At 36.4% G+C, this 25,731-nt stretch overlaps 1 protein-coding gene across 10 annotated transcripts in view; it reads left to right on the top strand.

Annotated features, from left to right (window-relative positions):
• LOC115220821 (NGFI-A-binding protein 1) overlaps positions 1-25,731 on the top strand; it is a 256,324-nt gene that overhangs the window by 229,689 nt on the left and 904 nt on the right. For 9 of the 10 annotated variants that reach the window (XM_036510547.1, XM_036510548.1, XM_029790988.2 and 6 more), the window contains 3 exons: positions 6,826-7,031; positions 10,655-10,719; positions 25,149-25,731. The exon at positions 25,149-25,731 is cut by the window's right edge. In XM_036510547.1, coding sequence (XP_036366440.1) covers positions 6,826-7,031; positions 10,655-10,719; positions 25,149-25,731 — 854 coding nt within the window. The remainder of the gene's footprint in view (positions 1-6,825; positions 7,032-10,654; positions 10,720-25,148) is intronic. The other variant, XM_029790995.2, reaches the window with a different exon arrangement.

Raw genomic sequence — 25,731 nt, 5'->3', positions numbered from 1 at the left:
TGGCCAGTTTGAATGCAAAAGGGTTAAAAAAAAGGGAAAGACAATAAATAAGTCCTAGATATAAAATAAAAAAGTTAAGGTGATTGTAGCTTTTGATCATGGGTCTACTCAATTAGTGCTGGCCTGGGTCTAAACAACAACCAGTTTTACTTTGCACATAAATGCAGCAGTAGTAGTAGTAGTAGTAGTAGTAGCGGCAACAGCTGTAGTGGTGGTGATGGTAGTAGTAGTAGTAGTAGTAGTAGTAGTAGTGGTAGTAACAGCAGCAGTAGTAGTAGTAGTAGTAGCAGCAGCATCACTTGTTCCAAAATTCCCTCTGATCTACATTCATTCTATTAAAGCAACTCAATTTCCATTTGAATAATTATGAATAATTCTTCAAAATCTAAATATCACAAATCTCATTAGAAATTCTTTATAACGCCCTGCCACTTGTACATATCAAGACATTACCAACCCTAATTAGTATGGCACCAGTAAATTCTCATCAAACAGAAGGACATTACTTGGCTTTAATTCTCTTTTAGAATTGCTTCAGTTTCTGCACCCATTTCTCCTGAAATACCACAAACATCACAACTTTCTTGTTCTGACACCTATTTTGCATTTACCAGAGACATTTATTGTAGTTCTTCAACATAGCCATTGTTTTTGCTCAAACAAATAATGTATTGTTTAGCGGAATGGTCTGGGAGTAGTTTAGAATGGAAGCAGAACTAAGTTTTTCCTTTTAAGTTCTGCTTTTAAGTTTCGTCTTCTTTTATAATGAAGTATTCTATTCAGGAGGAAGAATCAAGAAACGAAATAAGAGAGAGAGAGAGAGAGTGTGTGTGTGTGTGTAAAAGTGAGATTGCTTTATATACAACTTCAATAATTAATATTTTTACTTCACCCTGCATCAGATATTTCTTCAGTTATAAAGACTAGAATGTTTTGAATCTGCCATAACATCATATAACTACTTATATTGATTGTATATTAAATAGATATATATTTAATATATACTCTATCTATCTATCTATCTATCTATATATATATATATATATATTATATATATATTATATATATTACATATATTATATATATATATTATATATATATATATAGAGAGAGAGAGAGTGAGAGAGGGAGAGAGAGAAAAAGGAAAAAAAGAAAGAAAGAGAGGATTTCATTTAGACTCATTAAAACCAGTAAAGTAGACTATAATTGGCTGGTGATTAAAATAAAAAAAAGATTTTAGCTTGACAGAAATGAGAGTATGTTTGTGGTAAGTTGAGAAAAATTTAATTGACCAAATTTAACATAAATTTTTCCCTTGTCACTCATTAAAAATACTATTTGATTCAAACGAGAGAAAAAAAATCAATTCCGATAGCAGTTTAGAACTTGGTAACTTTGATAATTTAGCTTTAATTACTGTAATATATTGAATGTGAAATAAAGAACCATGAAAAGAAGTTTTCTATAAACTTGATCAAAGCTTTAATGGTGTAGCAATGTCCCTAATCATCAGAGAAGTATTCCTCAACACTTGTATTTAATAATACTCTCTCTTTACTCTCTTTTACTTGTTTCAGTCATTTGACTGCGGCCATGCTGGAGCACCGCCTTTAGTCGAGCAAATCGACCCCGGGACTTATTCTTTGTAAGCCCAGTACTTATTCTATCGGTCTCTTTTGCCGAACCGCTAAGTGACGGGGACGTAAACACACCAGCATCGGTTGTGAAGCAATGCTAGGGGGACAAACACAGACACACAAACACACACACACACTTATATATACATATATATACATATATACATATATACATATATACATATATACGACAGGCTTCTTTCAGTTTCTGTCTACCAAATCCACTCACAAGGCATTGGTCAGCCCGGGGCTATAGCAGAAGACACTTGCCCAAGATGCCACGCAGTGGGACTGAACCCGGAACCATGTGGTTGGTTAGCAAGCTACTTACCACAGAGCCACTCCTGCTTAAATAGTGTATTTAAGGCTAAGTCAGATTGGCAAAATTCATTCCTTTCCTAAATAAAGCCATAGGAGATATTGAACTCAGAACTATAAACTAATAGAACATTCAACAATTTTACTATGCTACCACTGATGGTAGATTTGTGCTGTAGCATGCTGACAGGGTATGAACCACAGATCTTTTTAGTGGTGCATTAATGACAAGCTAGCAATTTGTTCAGCTGTGCCTCTCCCCACTAGTATATGTTAATATAGTATGCCATACATATTAATATACTGTATACATTCCCTGCAACATTGTGATATTCCTTAACAGTTATTACATTATAATCAACTATAAATATACTTTTATATATCATAACATACACCAACATTATAACATACTATAGTATACATTATATTATAACAAGCCATAGTATGCTCTGCACATAATAATATATAATAAATTAGCTGTGATACCAGTGCCGGTGGCATGTAAGAGAACCATCTGAACATCGCCGTTGCCAGCGCAGCCCTGACTGGCCTCCGTGCCAGTGGCACGTAAAAAGCACCATCCAATTGTGGCCGTTTGCCAGCCTCGTCCGGCATGTAAAAAGCACCCACTACACTCACGGAGTGGTTGGCATTAGGAAGGGCATCCAGCTGTAGAAACATCGCCAGATCAGATTGGGGCCTGGTGCAGCCTCCTGGCTTCCCAGGAACCGTCCAGTTGAACCGTCCAACCCATGCCAGCATGGAAAGCGGACGTTAAACGATGATGATGATGATGATGATGATATATGATAAATCTTATCACAGGAATGAATATATGAAACAAAACATTTTTTTAATCTTCTTTTATTTTTCAATATATTCCACATTTATGACTTCATTACTTGTGAGTTCTGTTGTACAATTATACCCTTTACATTTTCTAGGCACGGTTCTCGGTAATTAAGTTACAGGTTTACTTTTTAGTTTAATTCCTGTTTGGTCCTTTGATACAGAACTTTCAGTAATAAAGTACTTACAAAGGTTCCATCATAATATTAAACTACGAACCTTTTGTTATGTTTATGGTCCATACATTAACTTTATTGTGAATCTTTTTGGAATTAATTCATAGGCATCGTTAGAATAAGAATTTAAGGATCTTTACGGTTTGAACAGCAGTTTTTTCTAGCGGTGTCATATGAAATTGTCACCCATAATTATGACCCTAGTATCGATCTATTGCATTTCAATCTGTTTTAGGGTTAGGGTTAGGGGTGGAGAGAAGGGTATCTTTTTTTCTTCACAAATGTAAATAAACCCAATCTGTTTCTTAAACGAGGGACATATTCATACGGCACAATGTTTTTTACCTCAATGGACGTCAGTGATTGGTTGAAATTGCAGAAATCGAAGAAAAAAAAACAACAAATATCTTACAAACTATAGAATTTTCTCAATAAAGCCAAGAGAAAAAGATGTTTTATAAACACATTCTACCAGTATACGAAGTTTAAAATTGTTTAGTTACCTAGAAATTATGTTAAAAACTGCCGTTCAAACCGAAAAGATCCAAATTTAATACCAAAATAGCTAACTCAGCCCTTCCCCATAAAGCAAACGCTGCATTTTAGGATGTTTTAGACACATTTAGGACATTCTATTAGACTGCATGTTTTATATTCTTTTGGAAATAATCATTCTCAAAATTATGCGATTGAATTATTTAAGCTTGTGTCAATGTTAACCTATGACAGTTAACCATTATAATTGTCATTTTATTAGCACACACACACATCATTTGGATGTCCCTGATAAACAGACCTTAAGTATTTCTCTGTTGCCCTCCCTATATTATTAAATATAGTCTGTTTCATGTTTGAAAGGAAAGTACTTAATGTGTTCTGTATCTTCATGTTTATTAACTGGACTTTAATTGATGTTTACACAATATCACCTCCACCTCCATCACCACCACTATTATTATTATCATCATCATCTTCATATCTGTTCCATCTTCTTTTGCCTTTCTATCATTCATTGAGATTATGCATAAATTTGATTTTGTATCCACGAAATATTTTTAGGTCTTATTCTGTGCTGAGGAGGGCATCATCTTACTCAGTGACCAGATACATCCATCACTTACAAATTCATCGAACACTAAATCCCAAAATAGATTTATATTTGCGGAAATGAACCGCAAAACATTTGGTCCATTCAGTAACAAGAACTCTGCTATTTTTTATCTGATTAAAGTTAAATTTTTAAACTAAAAAAAATGTAATGCAAAGCCAAGTTACTATGGTTTGGTTTCACTTATATGAATAATGCCATGTGATTTTGATTAACTGTCTATGGAAATTTCCTGTAAGAGGAATGGAAATACTAACAAATTTGCTAAATGGGAAGCATTTTAGATAAAAATCAAATAATGTTCTCTGACAATACTAATATGTATTTCTTTAGTAAATATCCTCAATTCGTAGCTGAGAATTGTTGCAGTTAGTAAGTATATATATACATATATATATATGAATAAGCATTTGCAGAATTTGTGAAATGTAATTTTATTAACTCGTTGCAATTTATCCAGAGATAAAAGTTTGTAGAGTAAAAAGGAAAGTAGATTTATTTGTAAATATATAAGAATAGTTTTGAGCATTCATTGATGGTGTGTAAATGTTGTCTGCTGTAGTGTTTTGAAATGACAGACTTGGGATAATTGTTTTCCTTTAAACTTGTGTGTTTCTAAAGACATATTCTTCATATAATTTCTAAAATGGGGGAAATTAAACAGGAAAATTGGAACATTAATGTCGTTCCTAAGAATGTTAGTGATTTCAAGTTCAGATTTGAAACTGGATCATGTTTGGTAACAAACCTACTCTAGCAACAAGGTGGGAAATTAACAGTAAGATTTATTATGACTAGTTATATTTTTTTATTCAGTTAACGATCCATCAGAATAGTGAATAATGCTATAAAACCTTCCGATAGTTACTCTTATATGCATTAGTGGTAAGTAAATGTTCGCTTTAAACATTGCAATAATGGTGTTTCTTAATAAACTATCAATGCTGAAAGAATAAACTTTTATGGATGAACAATACAATCAGTCATGATTTATACTCACCATAAACAATAAAATAATTAAATAACACTGTGTAACAAAATTTCTGTATTTTTTTTTTTTTTGTTTTCTTTTGTCTTTGGCCAGTAAGTGTTATTTCCTATTTGCTTCTATCTAGAAATCAAAGGAAATGACTACTATTCCTTTCAAACTTTGCTTTTCTGACCTGGACATCAATGATTTGAAACTGAACTATTTTCCATTACATTTCAGATAGATTCAGAGCTGAGTTGCTGAAGCAGAAATATCGTTATAGCAAATATTCTGCTCAAAAGCACCTTTTTGATGTAAATAATTTTTGGTGTTAACATGGTCCGATTTAAATTTTTTCTTCTACGGAAGGAAGAGCAAGCCTTCTTCTATCATACTTTCAATTTTGGTCAACTTGCACCGCAGGGTCTCGGAGGAGATAGTGTTAGTTGAACGCTACCAAACCTGCCATACACAGACAACTTCAGCTTTATATATATAGAGAGAGAGATTCAACAGATTTGCTTGTCAGTCGCTTGACCTTAACCATTTGAGTGTATCTCTTAGTGGCTGATAATACGTGCATCTCTGATCACGAGCCATGTGTTGAGAAGGATTCTTTTGGGGGTTTGAACAAATGTAAAAAAAAGCAAAGTTTGAAAGAAATATTAGCCATTTTTTAAAATACTTTCTATGGGTAAGCAAATAGGAAATAACAGTTACTGCCCAAGGACAAAAATCATGTTACACAGTATAATTATTATTTTCCTTTTGACCAACTTTAGGTGTATTGTATCCTGCTATTCTTCTCGAATGGTTAACAGGCATAGGTTTCTTATAAAACTAACTGTTTGTGTTTTTACTCACAGTGGACATAACTGCTCGGATTGTGTTGCAGACTGAGGCGTATCTCGGTTGTCCAGAACTAAACACCTACTAGCATCGATTCTCTGCATTGTAGCATTTGATTCTTTTGATTTCTTACTAATGTATGTTAGCATTCTGTCTAACTGCTTGTGCTTCCGACAAGGTTGAAGTCTATCAAAATATATTGGTACGGCTCAGGTGTTATACATATTATTGCATTAATATTTGCTTTTTGCTTCTTTAATTTTCTTGGCAGTCTAATTAATTATCTTGGATTTTTAAATGTTCTTCTGCTGCTTTCTTTTATCTAGCCAAGTTGCGATAAATTTTTGAGATGAACAATTTCAGAAAAAAAAAAAAAAAACACTTCCTGAAACAGTCAGAAACAAAACACTAATTGTTATTTGAATTGAATTTGTTATTTCCCATAATGATATACAAGAAAAGAAAATACTGTAAAATGATATACTCATGTATATGTGTGGTTGTAGCTGCTCCCATGAGCACACATAGATATATATGCACATACATAAACACACATGTTTGTGTATGCGTATGTATGTGTGGTTCTTAAGTCCTACTTTTAAAATGTTGCCATAAAGAAGAGAAAACTTAATTGACTTGGTTGAAAGAAATTTTAAACTATTTCATAATGAAGCCTTAATGTGGACGGACCTTAAAAGCGAGTTTGAACCAAGGACCCACCGTAGAAGAATTCCTGGCTCCACCTATGTAAACAAGTTGTTGTTTTTATTATTGCAGTGAGGCGAATCTGTTCTTTTGTCTTTAGCAGCTTAACCATTGTCTGCATAAATGAATGCTGCTTTCTCTATTGCATTTATCATAACTGTGTATAACGACCGATGTATGACAACATCATTTTTCCTCACTCCTCACTTTCAGGAACGAATGACAGCAATAAACAATGAAATGGTTAGCTTGAAGCAGAAACAAGATGAAATAAAATCTCAGCTCGTAGCTGCCAAAGATGCTGGTGATGCTGTTTCACTGCAGAAGCTACAAGGAACTCGCGATCTAATTACATCTCGACAGCTTCATCTAATGGCTGAGCAGAATGAAATAATCAAAAAACAGCGCCGCTTTGAACGGTATGTTGTTGGCACATACTGAATTCTTACTTGTTCAGTCCCTTTACAGCAGAAACTTGTGCAAATTTACTGGTTAATTTTCTTGTTCCAACTTACATATGTTTCCAAGTGGAAAATCCCATTCGAACTATTCCAAAATAAGCTATTTTGAAAAAAATTACATACCCTGATGTTTATTTCTTTTAAGAGGTGGGGTGGATTTAGTTTCAATAGCATTGTTTTTGATAATCAATTATGTGAAAAAAAGAAAGAAAAAAAAAAGTTATGGTGTTGTGAAATATGTTTTTCATCTCTCTAGAGGTTTTTGTTGTATTGTTTTATTGTTGTTGCTGTTGTTGTTGTTGATGATATTGTTGTTGTTGCTATTGTTTTTAGCCACATAACGTGGTTGTAACATATGATGCTTTAAGATACTAACTATCAGCTATGAGGTACTAATATTTACTGCTTTTATTGAAATACTAATGTTAATTAACTAACGAACGTAGCAATTTGCACACTCAGATTAGTGACTTAAAAAGAAAAGAAAAAGTAAAAAAATACTCCTTACATCTCGTCAGTATTCCACAAAATTCAACATGAACTAAAGTCCACCACTTCTTAATTGCTAATTATAATTTGTTTGTGATAAGGACCAGTTGATTATAAACTTGAGTTTATTTGTCAGGACTAAAAATTGTGACCTTTGGTATGTGTACGCGCGTATGTGTATGTATGTGTGTGTGTGTGTGTATAAGTGTATGAAACAACAAACTAAAAAATGGCTTTTTTTGTTATTTCATGATATTTTTATTCAAAGTTTCTCTAAAACTGTTTTTGTTTTTACGAGAATGTAAATGAACCTAGCCTCACAAAAAGTTAGTGCAACAAGTTTAGGTAAGCTAAATTGATAAGACAATCTCTTTCTCCGTGTTTATCATAATTGATTCTCATCTTCATTAATCCCAATTGATTTATCTAAGACCAGTCCACTCTCTAGAAAGTTGTTCCTTCACTCAAAATACACACTGCCAATATATATCATAAAACTGAATTGAAGTCTCCATCTCGCTTGCCAAGACATCATCATGCATCTCTTTCTTCACACTGCTGTTTGTTTGTTTTTGTTCTTTTTTTCCTTTGTTTTTTTTTTCTGTTTTTCTTTTTTTTTTGTTTTATTCTTGATCAGAATATGTTCCAGATAACAAAAACATTATCTGAAACTGTCATTGCTGTTTTCTTTCATTTAAATTATTTATTATTTAAAATTATTTATTACGGTTTACATTTCAGTTTTTTTTAAATTTCAATCTACAGAAATGCTGTGATATAAAAATTGATTTTTATATAAATTATAATCATTAATATTATTATTATTATTATTACTATTATTATTGTTATTATTATTATTATTATTATTATTATTATTATTAATATATGGAAGACTTTTTTTTTTTTGACAAATAATGCCTAAAGTTTTATTTCCCTAATAAAGTGGGTCTTATCAATAACCATTAAAAAAATTCTTACGTCTACAAAAAAGTCAATAAAATGAAATGTATAAATGATAAAAAAAAAAACCCAAACAATTATTACTTCTACATCTGAAGATGACAAATTATTGTATTTCTGTTTGTCATGAACTAAATAGAGGTTAACTGCTAATGAATTGGGAATCTGACCATTGTATTTTTTTAATAAATCTGATAAATTACAAATAGTGATATACGTATTAGTTTAGAAAACTTAAAACTAGACATCCCAGACCTTAACATCAATATACTCTTTTACTTGTTTCAGTCATGTGACTGCGGCCATGCTGGAGCACCGCCTTTAATCGAGCAACTCGACCCCGCGACTTATTCTTTTGTAAGCCCAGTACTTATTCTGTCGGTCTCTTTTGCCGAACCGCTAAGTAACGGGGACATAAACACACCAGCATCGGTTGTCAAGTGATGTTGGGGGGACAAACACAGACACACAAACACACACACACACACACATATATATATTATATATATATACAACGGGCTTCTTTCAGTTTCCGTCTACCAAATCCACTCATAAGGCTTTGGTCGGCCCAAGGCTATAGTAGAAGGCACTTGCCCAAGGTGCCACGCAGTGGGACTGAACCCGGAACCATGTGGTTGGTAAACAAGCTACTTACCACACAGCCACTCCTGCACCAATATGTTAATTTTTTTTCTTTAATTTATGCTAAAGGCATAATATAACGGCTATATTGTATTTTAGTTACATCCCTTTGTGATCTAAATCTGAATTCAGTAAAGTAAACTATTGGTCAGGTTCTGGGATCAGTATGTTGCTCCCACATTAATAACATAATTCAAAATATTAAAGATTTCTAGGTACATGGTACATCGTTAGGCAAACACAAGGTTTGTGGAGAGTTTGGTAATAGTCACAGCATTGAATGGAAGCGATATAGGTTTCTGTTTTTTTATGATCATAATCTCAGTCTACTTACAGCTTTTGTCAAATAATTTGAAATTATACAGGCGTTTGATTTATTTTAAAAAATTATCTACTCTGTGACAAAGCTGGGATTTTTTTTTTTCCAAAAGTGAATTGGGATCTTTTCAGTTTGAACGGCAGTTTTTTCTAGCGGTGTCATATGAAATTGTCACCCATAATTATGACCCTAGTATTGATCTATTGCATTTCAATCTCTTTTAGGGTTAGAGTTAGTTAGGGTTAAGGTTAGGGGTGGGGGGAAGGGTATCTTTTTTTTCTTCACAAATGTAAGTAAACCTAATCTGTTTCTTAAACGAGGGACATATTCATATGGCACAGAATGCTTTTTAACTAAATAGACGTCACTGATTGGTTGAAATTGCAGAAATTGAAGAAAGAAAACATCAAATATCTTACAAACCATGGAATTTTTTCAATAAAGCCAAGAAAAAAAAAAATGTTTTATAAACACTTTCTACTAGTATACGAAGTTTAAAATTTTTTAGTTACCTAGAAATTATGTTAAAAGCTGCCGTTCAAACCAGAAAGATCCGTGAATTGCTATGAAAAAAACAGTGATGACTTCAGCTTTTAATATCTGGGAAAATATCTGGAAAAGTCTTCTCTCTGTTAATTCATAATCCTAGATTTCATTACAATAACAGCTGAGGTAGGTTTTCATTCCATTACAAAGGATATCAGTAATAACAACACTTATATAAGTTCAGAAAAAATGTATATAGAATATTTACTATTCTGATGGAATGGCGAAAAACAAAAATTATATTTTCTATTTAGTTTTAAATACATCTTGGGATTGGTCTGAAATAATTCCGGGGTGGGGGGTGTATTTTCCTTTAATAATTACAAGACATTTTTCCATCATAGCGAACGTGTTTCACTTCAAAACGAGAAAGTGAGATTAGCAGGAAAGCTTTGCGATGTAAGGGAGACTACTCCTGCATGATAATACATTATGCTCTCACTTGATAGAAACCGACAGCCAAATATATTATAGAAAAATTAAACCCATTTTATTTATTCATTTATTAATAAAATATAATTAAACTTTTATATTTTATATTATATATATATATATAAAAGACAAGACAATCTTCTGCTGAATTGTGTGTAATTTCAGTGGGGCCACCCTATTTTTCTCTGTTTAGGTATCAGATGAAGAATGCCCGCTGTAGCAACAATGGCAAAGAATACAATGATGATGAAGCCACAGGTATGAATGGCATTTGATTGCTTGCCTTTCTCTTTGAATTGATCTCCAATCATTTGTCAAATGTCCGTGTAAAAACCATTATCTTATTCTTTTTATGCTTCCTTGGATCAAAACAAATTCATGTAAGCTTTAGAATGCCTTTTTCACTTGATGTCTCCTCTCAGACCATTGAAGACTTAACTATAAATTCTGATACCAATATTCTCCATTCATCTCATTTTCTTTTTTTTTTTCTTCGTTCTCTCCTTTTTATGCATTTTTATACTTTCTTTTTCCTTGATTTTTTTTTTCTTTCATTTTCTGCTGTGTTTTTTTTAATTTTTGTTTTGTTTTGTTTTGTTTTGTTATATATTCTTTTAATTTTCTGTTGGAAAACATTTCTGTGGTCCTTTCTTTCTTTGCCAGTTTTTGTTCCTTTTCCATTCATTTTTTTTTTCCGTCCAGTTAATTAATTGTCCATTAATGATCAACGAAATGTATTTAAGAAAGTCAGGTTAACATCCCGTATTTTTTAGAATAATCTTTAGTTTCAAGCAAATGGTTACAAACTGCATTTAAGGCGGCGAACTGGCAGAATCATTAGCATGCCGGACAAAATGCCACTGAGCATTTCGTCCGTCTTTACATTCTGTGTTCCAATTCCACCAAGGTCCACTTTACCGTTTCAATAGAATCAATAAGTACCAGTTGAACACTGGGGTTGATGTAATCAACTTACTCCCTCCCACAAACTTTGTGCCAAAATTTTAAACCAATATCAACTGTGTTTCTCTAAGCATTACACTCGCTAGTGTAAAGTGATGCGATGAATTTGCCAGTCAGGTCTAAAGAAAACACCCAGTAAACCCCCACTGATTAGAGAAGATGTCTAGTCAGGATTACTTAAGAGAGGTCACTAAAAACAAAATATGTACCAAACTACAGAAACCCGGTTAGGTCTGGTTGTGCATGCATGTATGAGTGTGTATATAGCAGTGAGTTACCGAAATATGCCGCAAGTGATAGCAGTCTTCCGCATTAACTGAGTTTAATGATACTTAACGATTCTGTGATATTCTTTTCTTGTATATCTTACCAGGGGACCCGACTCCACTAACCATGCTAATGCACGTTAACCCTTTAGCATTTAAACCGGCCAAAAGTATTCTGCCTGTTTTATGTTCAAACTGGCCAGATCTGGCCTCTCGCACCAACCCTACAATATCTTTTGAAAAATTAACAGCTACCTCATCAAAATCTCATAGCTCCAAGATAATGCATGATTAGTTCAAAACAATGTGGATGAAAAAAGATTAATTTTGGCAGAATAATCATCATCATCATCATCATCGTTTAACGTCCATTCTCCATGCTAGCATGGGTTGGACGGTTCGACCGGGGATCTGGGAAGCCAGGAGGCTGCACCAGGCTCCGGTCTTATCTGGCAATGTTTCTACAGCTGGATGCCTTTCCTAATGCCAACCACTCCGTGAGTGTAGTGGGTGCTTTTTACATGCAAACACTAATGGGTTAAGGACTGATTGCTAAGTATTAGGTTGCTCACCTGTGATTTCTCTCTGCCAAACTCCACCACAACCACCACCACCACCACCTTCGCTTGTACAATAAATGCTATTGTGTTATTTACTTTCTTCATAACTGAATATTTCTCTTGCTCTTGGCATTAAGCTTCCTGTTTCTATTAATTTAATTGGTAATTTGATTTGGTGAATTAATTCTGCTCTTGTGTTACTAATTACTTTAGCTTTAATCTGACATGTAGGCACACACACACACACACACACACACAAGGCTTATAGTCTATTTTTGCTGCATTTAATTACCATAGAAATTGTATTAATCATAACTTTGCTGAGTAGTTGTAACTTCTGAATGGTCGACATGAACATTGTTCCGTGCTTTGAAGACATATTTATAACTTTGAATTGTGTGTGGATAGTTACTGACCCAAAAAAATGCTGTATAATCTCCCAAATACGGTGTAATCTGTCAAATGAGTGGAGCTACAAGATTTTTAAATTGATTATGAAATACTAAGTGCATGACATGAGATCCATTCAACAACGAGTGATTGGTCTTTAGTTAATAGTTACAAATTTCTATACAAGAAGGTCACAGTTGCGGGGGGGGGATCATTTCTAAACTTTTGAGAAATAGCAGTACAGTACAGTAGTAGTAGTAGTAGTAGTAGTGGTAGTAGTTTTGTTTGTCTTGTTCCTTCTCGAGTCATGCCTGGCTCATAAGGGCCGGTTTCCCGGTCTCCTTGGCGTATAGGTTCCCCATCTGGACGGTATGCCAGTCCATCGCAGGTGAGCAGCAAGATGCAGAAGGAAAGAGTGAGAGTAAGTTGTGGCGAAAGAGTCAACAGAAGTTCGCCATTACCTCCTGCCGGATCCATGTAGAGCTTAGGTGTTTTCGCTCATAAACACACACATCGCCCAATCTGAGATTCGAACCCGTGATCCCTCGACCGCGAGTCCGCTGCTCTAACCACTAGGCCATGTGCCTCCACTACTAGTAGTAGTAGTAGAACAACAACAACAATAACAAGTGCATGATGCATATCACTGTAAAAGTAACCTCAACAGGCTCTACATGTCCTGAAAGGAAGGAAGTAGTGGGTTCTCAAATGGAGAAGGCCCCTTCAGTTCTGCAATGTTGGGTTTGAAAAACAGTTATGCATTGTAAAGAAAAAAATAGGCGCAGGAGTGGCTGTGTGGTAAGTAGCTTGCTTACCAACCACATGGTTCCGGGTTCAGTTCCACTGCGTGGAATCTTGGGCAAGTGTCTTCTGCTATAGCCCCGGGCCGACCAATGCCTTGTGAGTGGATTTGGTAGGCGGAAACTGAAAGAAGCCTGTCGTATATATATGTATATATATATAAGTGTGTGTTTGTGTGTCTGTGTTTGTCCCCCTAGCATTGCTTGACAACCGATGCTGGTGTGTTTACGTCCCTGTCACTTAGCGGTTCGGCAAAAGAGACCGATAGAATAAGTACTGGGCTTACAAAGAATAAGTCCCGGGGTCGATTTGCTCGACTAAAGGCGGTGCTCCAGTATGGCCGCAGTCAAATGACTGAAACAAGTAAAAGAGTAAAAGAGTATCTGCAGCCAGAAATATGAAAGAAGCCAATGCAATAGTGAGAGAATTCAAGAAGGTGAAGAAGAAGAAGAAGAAGAAGAAGCAAGACAGGAGAAATATCTGGGAAGAGAAGGGATTGGACGACCAGGTCCTGCAACGAACCAACAGTGTCAGAGCATTGAGTTAGCAATATTACCATATGGAAGTAGAGTGGATATCAAGGAAACGGGAAATTGAGAAGTGCCAGGAACTAAGCAAAGAGAGATGAAGAGAGATTGCAACACACAAAGAGGACAATTGTTCCGGTTGAAATCAGTGTCTTTGACACAAACATCTGAACCACTGCCTGGGAGGCTGAAGGATATCGGAACTGTGAGACGTAGGGTCAGCCTGTATTGAAGTTCCATCCTGTGTCTCTCTATATTTCTGCTGTTTAATTGGGAAACATTTTTCTAGCAGCTGTCTTTATCCATAAATCAGATCACAACACTATTTTCCAATAATTTAATAAACACCATATAATAATAATAATAATAATAATAATAATAATAATTGTGTACAGTGCTCAGGTGCACTACAACTCATCTAAAGTGTATATATAATCAGGTGTAGTTTCGGCGGATTTCGGAAAGCATGAGGGCCTTAAAGGATGCAGTGTCATGGCAGTCAACAACTGACGCAGGCAGTTTATTCCATATGTGTAGTACCACAGTACAGCATTTATATTACATTAAGTATATCCTGGAAATATGTATTATTCAGGTTTAAAGTTTATTATACAAAATGTCAGCGATGATTTGTTATGTATATTTAATCATAACATGTCTCATATGAACAGCCATTTGACCTACTTGTCAAATGCTGACCATGCCTTGACAATAACAATATATTTTCAAAACCATCATCATCATTATCGCCATTAATTTTTCTTAACCATTTAGCATTCAGACTACCCTGCCAAATGCTTATTTATTCACATTGTGTTGAATTAACCCTTTTCGTTACCAACCCGGCTGAAACCGGCTCTGGCTCTGAGTAACAAATGTCTTGTTTTCATAAGTTTTGAATTAAAATCTTCCACCAAACCTTAATCACAAGTTGTGTTCCTAACACTAGCTTAATGATAACGAAGTTATTTTACTAAATTCTTTCTTATATTTAAAATAATTGAAAGAAACGCAGAGCATCTCAAAATAAATACAGTAACGAAAGGGTTAATCATGGATTATCCTGTAACTTTGAGATGTTGATGTTTATCGTATTCCCTTCCCCATTTCCCTTGTTTCCATTCCCTAAGTACTTTCCATTTCTTTCTAACTCTTCCCTTTTTTATTCTACAACAAATGATACATCAATACATCTATTCCCATCACACATTATACACACTGACCTTGCTTTGCCTTGAACAAGTCTCATAACTCGGGCCAGTTTGTCTGGAAATAACACACTGTGATAACAGCACTGTGACAAAGTAACTGTTGATAAGCTTATTGTTCTGTCTTCAAATCTTGCCAAGTACTTTATCAGTGGCCCCCAACAACAGTTGTATAAAAACAACCTAGCAAATATCCATTATAATCATTTCTCGAACATATATCAATATTGAAAACACAGGACTTCATTTTGCTTTTTGTTATTTTATCACTGACTGTTTTACTATCGGGTTTTATACTAAGCTGTTATTTACCGACTTACAGATCTATATCCGTTGCTTTTCACACTGTTCTCCGTCCTCTTCTGACCGTCCCTAGCACTCTCTCACTCATCTCTTACGACAAAGGCTTTATTGATGTAACCAGTAAATTAACTTGATTTAACTCGCTTCCCCCACTACCAACACCATTTTCCCACAGCTTTCTAGATTAATAGGATTTCTGGTTATTGAAGAAGCTTTTCTACATGCAAATAACATTAGCTGCCGTCCATGTGCTTTAATGTAGATACATGTTTGACCGTCTGTTTTGCTATTCTTTTAGTGTTATTGTAGTCGTCTTCCACACTTGCATGTGTCAGCCGACAACTGTTGCAAACAATGGATCTTATCTCTGCAAACTTCATTAATTATGTGGCGACTAAAAATAATTACCCAACGTTTTTTTTTTTTTTCACTCTATATAATCTGTTGTCTTAACTATTGTACCAAACTCTACAGTGATATATAGTTCTTTCTTTCCTCCTCTTCCTCTCTCTCTCTTTCTCTCTCCCTCTCTCAAATATTCACAATGCGCTCCCCATATTGTTTCCATCTCTCAAATTCCATTCACTGGATCTAAGTAAACCCATGGTTACAGTATAATAGTGCAGTGGAGGCATATGGCCTAGTGGTTAGAGCAGCGGACTCACGGTCGAGGGACGGTGGGTTCGAATCTCAGACCGGGCGATGTGTGTGTTTATGAGCGAAACACCTAAGCTCCACGTGGCTCCGGTAGAAGGTAATGGCGAAACTTCTGCTGACTCTTTTGCCACAACTTTCTCTCACTCTTTCCTCCTGCATCTTGCAGCTCACCTGCGACGGACTGGTGTCCCGTCCAGCTGGGGAACCTATACGCCAAGGAAACCGGGAAACCGGCCCTTATGAGTCAGGCGTGGCTCGAGAAGGAAAAAACTAAACTATAATAGTGCAGGTTGGACAGCTTCAATCCGATGACAGTGGGACCTAGCCATTGCCAGACCAGAGAAAAACACCACAAAATACCAGTAATTAATCACTAAACAGAGCCCCTATGTAAACATGGTGTTGCCATCTTATTTCACATGTACACTGACGTCACATCAAAACTAGAACAAGGCTTAAACGAGGCAATATTACAACTTATAATGTTTCCAAATAAGGAGTTTATTGTTTTGTGTAATATATAATTCTAAAACTAAAAATGCCCCTGTGGCAGATAACAAGCTATGGTGGCAGACCTGAAACATTGAGTACCTGATTTAAAAGGTTCAGCTTATATCACTAAACATAGGTTCAGAACATATTCATATTCTGAACCTATGTTCAGGCGCAGGAGTGGCTGTGTGGTAAGTAGCTTGTTTACCAACCACATGGTTCCGTGTTCAGTCCCACTGCGTGGCACCTTGGGCAAGTGTCTTCTACTATAGCATCGGGCCGACCAAAGCCTTGTGAGTGGATTTGGTAGGCGGAAACTGAAAGAAGCCCGTCGTATATATGTATATATATATATATATATATACGTGTGTGTGTTTGTCCCCCTAGCATTGCTTGACAACCGATGCTGGTGTGTTTATGTCCCCGTTACTTAGCGGTTCGGCAAAAGAGACCGACAGAATAAGTACTGGGCTTACAAAAGAATAAGTTCCGGGGTCGAGTTGCTCGATTAAAGGCGGTGCTCCAGCATGGCCGCAGTCAAATGACTGAAACAAGTAAAAGAGTAAAAGAGTATATAATTTTAAAATGTGAGTTTTGAATATTTCATTTCTTTTCCATAGATATTTCTTATCATTTCAATATCCTTCAGAGTGTTTTTGCCTGGTATATCACGATACGTTAAGGCCTCCTTATTCGAAAACAATAACCGTAGCTGCCATCAACTGAGATTTCAAATATTACATATTAAATGTAGATTTTGAATGCTAAGTGAATTATGAGATAAAAATGGAAACACTTAGTGCCACTTGGGTCTGACAGGAAATCCTAGCATTAGTAGAATTGGACAGGTTTTTTTTTTCCTCCATTAATGTCTCCATACAGGCCAGACAGTGTTACATTACTGTCTCCCTGCAATGCTGGAAAAATCCTAACAATTGTAGCAATCAACAAAACAGATCTGCTATAAATATTCTCATGATGAACAGACTTTATTCTGACATTTATATGTTTAAGGGTGATGAACTGGTTCTGAGTTCAAGTTACAGCCTAGGTCATCCTGTTTTTTTTTTTTTTTTTTTGTTTTGGTTTTTTTTTTTGTATTTTTTTTTTTAATTCCAGACTGCATTATCCAATGTATCCTTTCTCTATTAAAATAGTAGGATGGAATTTTTGTATGATTCAGCTGCTATTTCTAGCTGATTGACCAGCTCTGTAGAACCATGGTTCTCAACTGGGGTCCATATAAGATTTCTTAGTTAAAATTTATGAGCAATAATTTGCTTATAATTCTGCAATACACAAAATATTTGAATTTTTTTTTTATACAATAGGCGCAGGAGTGGTTGTGTGGTAAGTAGCTTGCTTACCAACCACATGGTTCCAGGTTCAGTCCCACTGTGTAGCACCTAGGGCAAGTGTCTTCTATAGCCTCAGGCCCATAACTTAGCGGTTCGGCAAAAGAGGCCAATAGAATAAGTACTAGGTTTACAAAGAATAAGTCCTGGAGTTGATTTGCTCAACTAAAGGCGGTGCTCCAGCATGGCCCCTGTCAAATGACTGAAACAAGTAAAAGAGTAATTCCTAGTAATATTTAATTTTAAAAATACAATAGGATTTTTTTTATCTACATCGAATGGCTACGGAGGTCCAGTAGGGTAAAATAGGCAACAAAAGGGTCCATAGGAAAAAAAAGGGTTGTGAACCCTGGCTGTAGAAGATCCTCATTGAGAGAATTTGTGAAATTGATATTTTTATAATAGGCAATGTATTATCCTCGTCATAATCTTTGCATCCACCTTCCCCATTTTGGCATGGGTTGGACAGCTCCTCTCTGACCAAGTTTGTTAAGTTACTACTCCTCTTAGATGGGTCAAGGACCATTTCCCACGTGTTCCACGTTCTTTGTGGATGGTTACCCTTCTTGTTGCCAACCACTCTGCAAACCACACCAGGTTGATCTTATTATCTGGAGCTCATTTCATCTGTCTTTACGTTCTGAGTTCAAATTCTGCCAAGGTCAACTTTGCCTTTCATCCTTTCAGAGTCGATAAATTAAATACCAGTTGCGTACTGGGATTGATCTAATCAACTGGCTCCCTCCTCAAAAATTTTGGGCTTTGTGCTTTAAGCAGAAAAGAATATTATCTGGAGTTCATACTAGTGTTCTCCTTTCACACTGGCACTTCTACATGATAACAGTTCTGAGGACTGGCTGGGATTTAGAAGAGAATTGAAATGAAAAATGGCTGTAGTTTTGGGTTCAGTCCCATTGCATGGCACCTTTGGTTAGCAAGTGTCTTCTATTATAACCCTGGGCCAACCAATGACTTGTGAGTGAATTTGGCAGATGGAAACTCTACAGAAACTATTCATGTGTATGTGTGTGTGTCTTTTTGTGTCTGTTTTCCAACACCACTCGACAACTGGTGTTGGTTTGTTTATATCCCCATAACTTAGCTGCTTGGCAAAAGTGGCAATACAATGAGTATCAAAATAAGTACTGGGGTCAGTTCGTTTGACTAAACCCTTTAAGGTTGTCCCCCACTGTAGCCATTGTCTAAGGACTGAAACAAGTAAAAATTGTGTGTTTGTGTGTGTATTTATTTATGTGTGTGTGTATTTATTTATGTGTGTGTGTGTGTATTTATTTATGTGTGTGTGTGTGTATTCATTTATGTGTCTGTGTATTTATGTGTGTGTGTGTTTATTTATGTGTGTGTGTATTTATTTATGTGTGTGTGTGTGTATGTGTTTCTTTGCCTCTGGGGACACACAGACATACACAAAAGAGGTATAGATGCAGCATTTAAGAAACAGTTTAACACTTGTCACTGAATGGGGTTATCTTCTTCAGAAGTTAAACTATTGACTTACTTTCTTAGCTGAGAATTAATAGCAAAGACCCATACTTCCAAAAGAGAAGCTGCTTTGAAAGTTATTTAGCTTTTGTGTAATGTAAAACCTGTGCAGTTTGGCCTTTCCTCTAAAATTAGCCGACATATTATGCTTGATCTTTGGGTGTGCAAATACGTGTGTACATGTTTGTGTGTGCTTGTACTGTGTGAGCTGTTCTTTTACCTCATCTCAGTGCTCAGTGCAGATCCAGCAAGCTTATGGATAGAAGCCTTCCAACCATGACCATCCTGTCTGTTTTTTTCAGACATAATATCTAGGACTATATTATCCAGTGTGTCCTTCCTCTTATTTTTAAGCTGGCTTGTGTAATATGAGAGAGATTCGGCTGCTAGTTTATGCATGGTGTTGTGTGTATATATATCTCTTTACTCTTTTACTTGGTTCAGTCAGTTGACTGCGGCCATGCTGGAGCACCGCCTTTAGTCGAGCAACTCGACCCCGGGACTTATTCTTTGTAAGCCCAGTACTTATTCTATCAGTCTCTTTTGCTGAACCGGTAAGTGATGGGGACATAAACACACCAGCATCGGTTGTCAAGCAATGCTAGAGGGACAAACACAAACATACACGCACATATACATATATATGTACATATATATACGACAGGCTTCATTCAGTTTCCGTCTACCAAATCCACTCACAAGGCATTGGTCGGCCTGAGGCTATAGCAGAAGACACTTGCCCAAGGTGCCACGCAGTGGGACTGAACCCAGAGCCATGTGGTTGGTAAGCAAGCTACTTACCACACGGCCACTCCTGCTCTTAAAGTCCATATATATATATATAGATAGATAGATATATACGCATATATACAAACCCAGAACCATGTGGTTGGTAAGCAAGCTACTTACCACACAACCACTCCTGCTGTTAAAGTCTATATATATATATATAATATATATATATATATAGATAGATAGATAGATGTATATATACATATATACGATGGGCTTCTTTCAGTTTCCGTCTACCAAATCCACTCACAAGGCTTTGGTCGGCCTGAGGCTATAGTAGAAGACACTTGCCCAAGGTGCCACGCAGTGGGACTGAACCCAGAACCATGTGTTTGGTAAGCAAGCTACTTACCACACAGCCACTCCTGCACCTACATATGTGGATGTATGCTTAGTATGTTGTTTGTATGTGTGTTGTATGTATATGTGAATGTGTATGCTGTTTGTTTCATCACATCTATAACTTATCTTTATTTTATTTCTATTTATATATGAACAATAATGCTGATATCTTATCACTGAACATGTTGGCCACATGTATTGAGAATGATTTATATTCTCTGTGGACATGTTTACCACTTTGTACATAATATAAATGATTTCGGTCGTTATGAGGTACTCATATAACTGACATATCTTCCTCCAACACATTACATCTATGATATACATATGTAATTAATATGGCTTCTTCCTGTGCATAGCCATTATAAAACATATATGCAATAAAGCTTCTTCAAAGGCATGCTGCCATGATACAATTCCAAAATTAATACATGTTCTTCCTACACATAGCTGCTATAATGTAGATATATGTATTTCTTTACTACCCACAAGGGGCTAAGCACAGAGGGGACAAACAAGGACAGACAAAGGGATTAAGTCGATTACATTGGCCCCAGTGCGTAACTGGTAATTAATTTATCGACCCCGAAAGGATGAAAGGCAAAGTCGACCCTGGCGGAATTTGAACTCAAAACATAACGGCAGACAAAATACAGCTACGCATTTCGCCCGGCGTGCTGACGTTTCTGCCAGCTCGCCACCTTAATGTAAATATAGTCCAGGTGCAGGCATTGCTGTGTGGTAGAGAAGCTTACTTCCCATCCATGTGGTCTTGAGTTCATTCCCACTCTCTGTACTCTCTTGACTCTTTTACTTGTTTCAGTCATATGACTGTGGCCATGCTGGACCACCGCCTTTTAGTCAAGCAAATCGACCCCAGGACCTATTCTTTGTAAGCCTAGTACTTATTCTATCGGTCTCTTTTTTTGCTGAACCACTAAGTTATGGGGACATAAGCACACCAGCATCGGTTGTCAAGCGATGTTGGGTGGACAAACACAGACACACAAACACGTACACACACACACACATATATATATATATATACATACGACAGGCTTCTTTCAGTTTCCGTCTACCAAGTTATAGGGACGTAAACACACCAGCATCGGTTGTCAAGCGATGTTGGGTGGACAAACACAGACACACAAACACATACACACACACAACACACACACATATATATATATATATATATATATACATACGACAGGATTCTTTCAGTTTCCGTCTACTAAATCCACACACAAGGTTTTTGTTGGCCCGAGGCTATAGTAGAAGACACTTGCCCCGGAACCATGTGGTTGGTAAGCAAGCTACTTACCACACAGCCACTCCTGCGCCTATACATTGTGCAACACCTTGGGTAAGTGTCTTCTCCCATAGTCCTGGGCTGACCAAAACCTTGTCAGTGGATTTGATAGATGGAAACTGAGAGAAGCCTATTGTGTGTATGTGTGTGTGCTCTTGTCTAGACATCATGTGATGACTGTTAATGAGCATCATCATCATCATCATTGAAGTGAAGTTATTCATTTCTAGTCATCCATGAAAACGTGTCTAAGGAAAATATTATTTGTTTGGAAACAGGTGAGGATTGGCTCCAAGTGGGTCATCCAGTTTAGGAAACTTTGGTTCAACAAATTCTGACCGATCCATGAAAGCATGGAAAAGTGAATGTTAAATGATGGTGATGTTGATGATAGGCTACACAGCTTCCCTCAACACACCGCTGTTATAATAATACAAATCAATTCCCACCAGCGAAAATAGAATTATAAATCCAATAGCTATCCTATTATATGTTACTAGTAATTATGACGAGATAGAATCCAATAATATATAAGTTGAAATTAACGAGTTAATTGACTAAAATCCACATTGCAAAGTGATTCACAACTGGTGTAATTCTTGTGTAGCAATCTGCGGTTTGCTTTAGCATCATCAATGCTGCTTTGAAAACACCTGCTTAAAGTGCACATAGCCATTCACAAGCTTCACTTGGTAATTACAATTAATGTCATTAGCTGCTTAGATAAACAATGTTATTGGTTAATTATGTGGTAAATACTAGAGTGAGGCAGTAAATTGTTGCCATGCAGACTTAACAGCATCATTTGATATTCTGACTGCAACTTCATTACATCACTTATGCCATTGACATTTGTGAGCGAGGCATAAACGGTATACAATCTCATTTTGTCTCTTCATTGGAATCGGAACAATTGCTGGCTCTGCCAATAATGGATTGCTATCAGGTTCGACAATGTGTATTTAGTTTTTTTTTTTTTTTTTTTTTTTTTTTTTCCTATTACCTGAACTACCTGTTGATTGAATTCAAATCAGTGATGATTTGCTGATGGGAAATGTCAACAGTGTCACTGCTTGAGACCCAGTTGCAAACAGCGAGTCATGCCAACGTTTGCATCTCTGTCATAAGAAGCAACATCATCATCATTCGTAGCCGTAGCTCAGTGCAGCTGGTAAGCACTAACAACGGCGTATGCACACATTCACACACGCACAAACACGTGCACTCACATGCACATGTTTACAAGAGGCTTCTTTCAGTTTCCTTGTGCTAAATTTCCTACACAAAGTACTGGTTGGCCCAAAGGCTCTGGTAAGAAATGCTGGGCCCAAGGTGCCACACAGTAGGACTGAACCTGAATAAACATAGTTGAGAACCTGAATAAACATGGTTGAGAAGCACCATCCGATCGTGGCCGTTTGCCAGCCTCGTCTGGCACCTGTGCCGGTGGCATGTAAAAAGCACCCACTACACTCATGGAGTGGTTGGCGTTAGGAAGGGCATCCAGCCGTAGAAATATTGCCAGATCAGACCCCAATTGCACCGTCCAACCCATGTCAGCATGGAAAGCGGACGCTAAACGATGATGATGATGATGATGATGATGACTTCTTAGCCTGCTCCTGCTGATACTTTAGAAGAAGCTGAAGTGTCTTTAACTGTGACTGATTTTCACAATTCCAGTTTTGCAGACAAAATTGGAAACATGAAACTTGAAACTGATTTCATAGACTTCAGCTTTGAATGAAATAACACACACACACAATGTGGATGGTCATGTTGTTCCTCTATAATAAATCTGTTTTGTACCGACCCCACTTCTCCCATACTTTAACCTCTTTTGACTGCCACACACACAAAAAAATTAAAAGAATAAAGAGTAACACCCAGTACATGGTATAAAGTGGTTGGCATTAGGAAGGGCACCCAGTTGTAGAAACAAAAGCAGGCATTGGACTATGATGTAGTCCTCAGATCCTTCTGGTCCATCGAGCCATACAGCACATGCAAGTATGGAACATGGATGTTAAATGACGATGATGATGATTATATATATATAGTCGTGCTTTGCTAGCAGAGCTTGGTAGGTCTTCTTGAGTACAGCATATTGCCAATCATGTGTGTGTCTGTGTGTCTGTGTTGACAAATAGAGAGAGATATCAAGGATAAAACTTAATTCTAAAAAATTCCATCTAATTCTTTTTGAATCTTGTAGGAATTCAGCGTTTTTCTTTTCTTTTTTCTTCTTTTTTTCTTTTTATATATATCTATGTCAAATTTACATTTTGTCAGTAGACATTTGAATAAATTTGCATCGAAAATAGATCTTGTCTCCTACCATGGCACCAAACTCTGAGAAACCTGTATGAAATTTAAAAAGCTGATTACAATCTTTTATATTACAGTAGGGAGCGACCACAGCAATAGTTGTAGTAGATTTTAAGGCATCATATTGTTACACTGTGTCCTGTTCAGCCCTTCCTGTGCAGTTGTGTTTTTTGTTTCCTGGTGTATCGATAGACCCTGAGTTCAATGTTATTTAGTTATTTATTCCTTTAAGACATTTGTTTGCTTTCCTTTTATGTTTGTAATCTGTTATACTCTTTACTCTTTTTACTCTTTTACTTGTTTCAGTCATTTGACTGCGGCCATGCTGGAGCACCGCCTTTAGTCGAGCAAATCGACCCCGGGACTTATTCTTTGTAAGCCCAGTACTTATTCTATCGGTCTCTTTTTGCCGAACCGCTAAGTGACGGGGACGTAAACACACCAGCATCGGTTGTCAAGCAATGCTAGGGGGACAAACACAGACACATATATACATATATGTATACATATATATATATACATATATACGACAGGCTTCTTTCAGTTTCCGTCTACCAAATCCACTCACAAGGCATTGGTCAGCCCGGGGCTATAGCAGAAGACACTTGCCCAAGATGCCACGCAGTGGGACTGAACCCGGAACCATGTGGTTGGTTAGCAAGCTACTTACCACACAGCCACTCCTGCGCAGGCTATATAATGTGTGTATGAATTAGATAGACAATCAGTCAGTTGAAAACTCTCATCACCATCAAAGATGATGATTTTAACCCAGCTCCTTGCTGATATCCTATGTGTCTGTCATTTGTTAAAGTTGATTTAAACTATAAAATGTTTATTACACTGTATTTGATTTCTCGTTGACTTTTTGTTTCTTTTGTTTTGCAGATTCTTCCAACTTCCCGAGTGGTTGCTCCTCTCCACTTAACGACTCCCAGGATGGAGAAAGTTATTTTGATTTTACCAAAAGTGACTTATATACTGCAACTCAGAAAAATGCCAAGTTGGTGCAAGAGACCCTCTTTGACGAAGGTTTGCGTATTGCACAACAGTACGGCATGGCTGATTTTGCAGAGCAGCTAAAAGAACTGCAACAGCAAAAACCTAAAAGTAACATTACAGGATATAAAAAATCCATCAACAGAAATATGAATGGAAACTGTAGTCATAAAACTGTGATCAATGAAGCAGATGATGATGTAATTGAAGACGAAGATGAAGATGTGGTGATAGATGAGTACAATGATAATAACAACAACAATAGTTGTAACAGCACTAGTAATAACAACAACAACAACAATAGCATCAACATCAACAATAACAACAACAGCAGCAGAAACCATTCATCTAGTGAAGAGTTGGAAAATACAAATAATGAAATACTTCCAAGAAAGAATGGAATTGAAGAGAATGACAGTGTGAAGACTAACCTAGTTAAAAATAACATGATGGTGGGTTATTACGCAGCACT

The sequence above is a fragment of the Octopus sinensis genome, linkage group LG17 (genome assembly GCF_006345805.1).
Source record: "Octopus sinensis linkage group LG17, ASM634580v1, whole genome shotgun sequence".
Taxonomy (NCBI): domain Eukaryota; kingdom Metazoa; phylum Mollusca; class Cephalopoda; order Octopoda; family Octopodidae; genus Octopus; species Octopus sinensis.
Note: the sequence above shows the minus strand (reverse complement) of the source record. Positions and strands in the feature narration are given on the sequence as shown.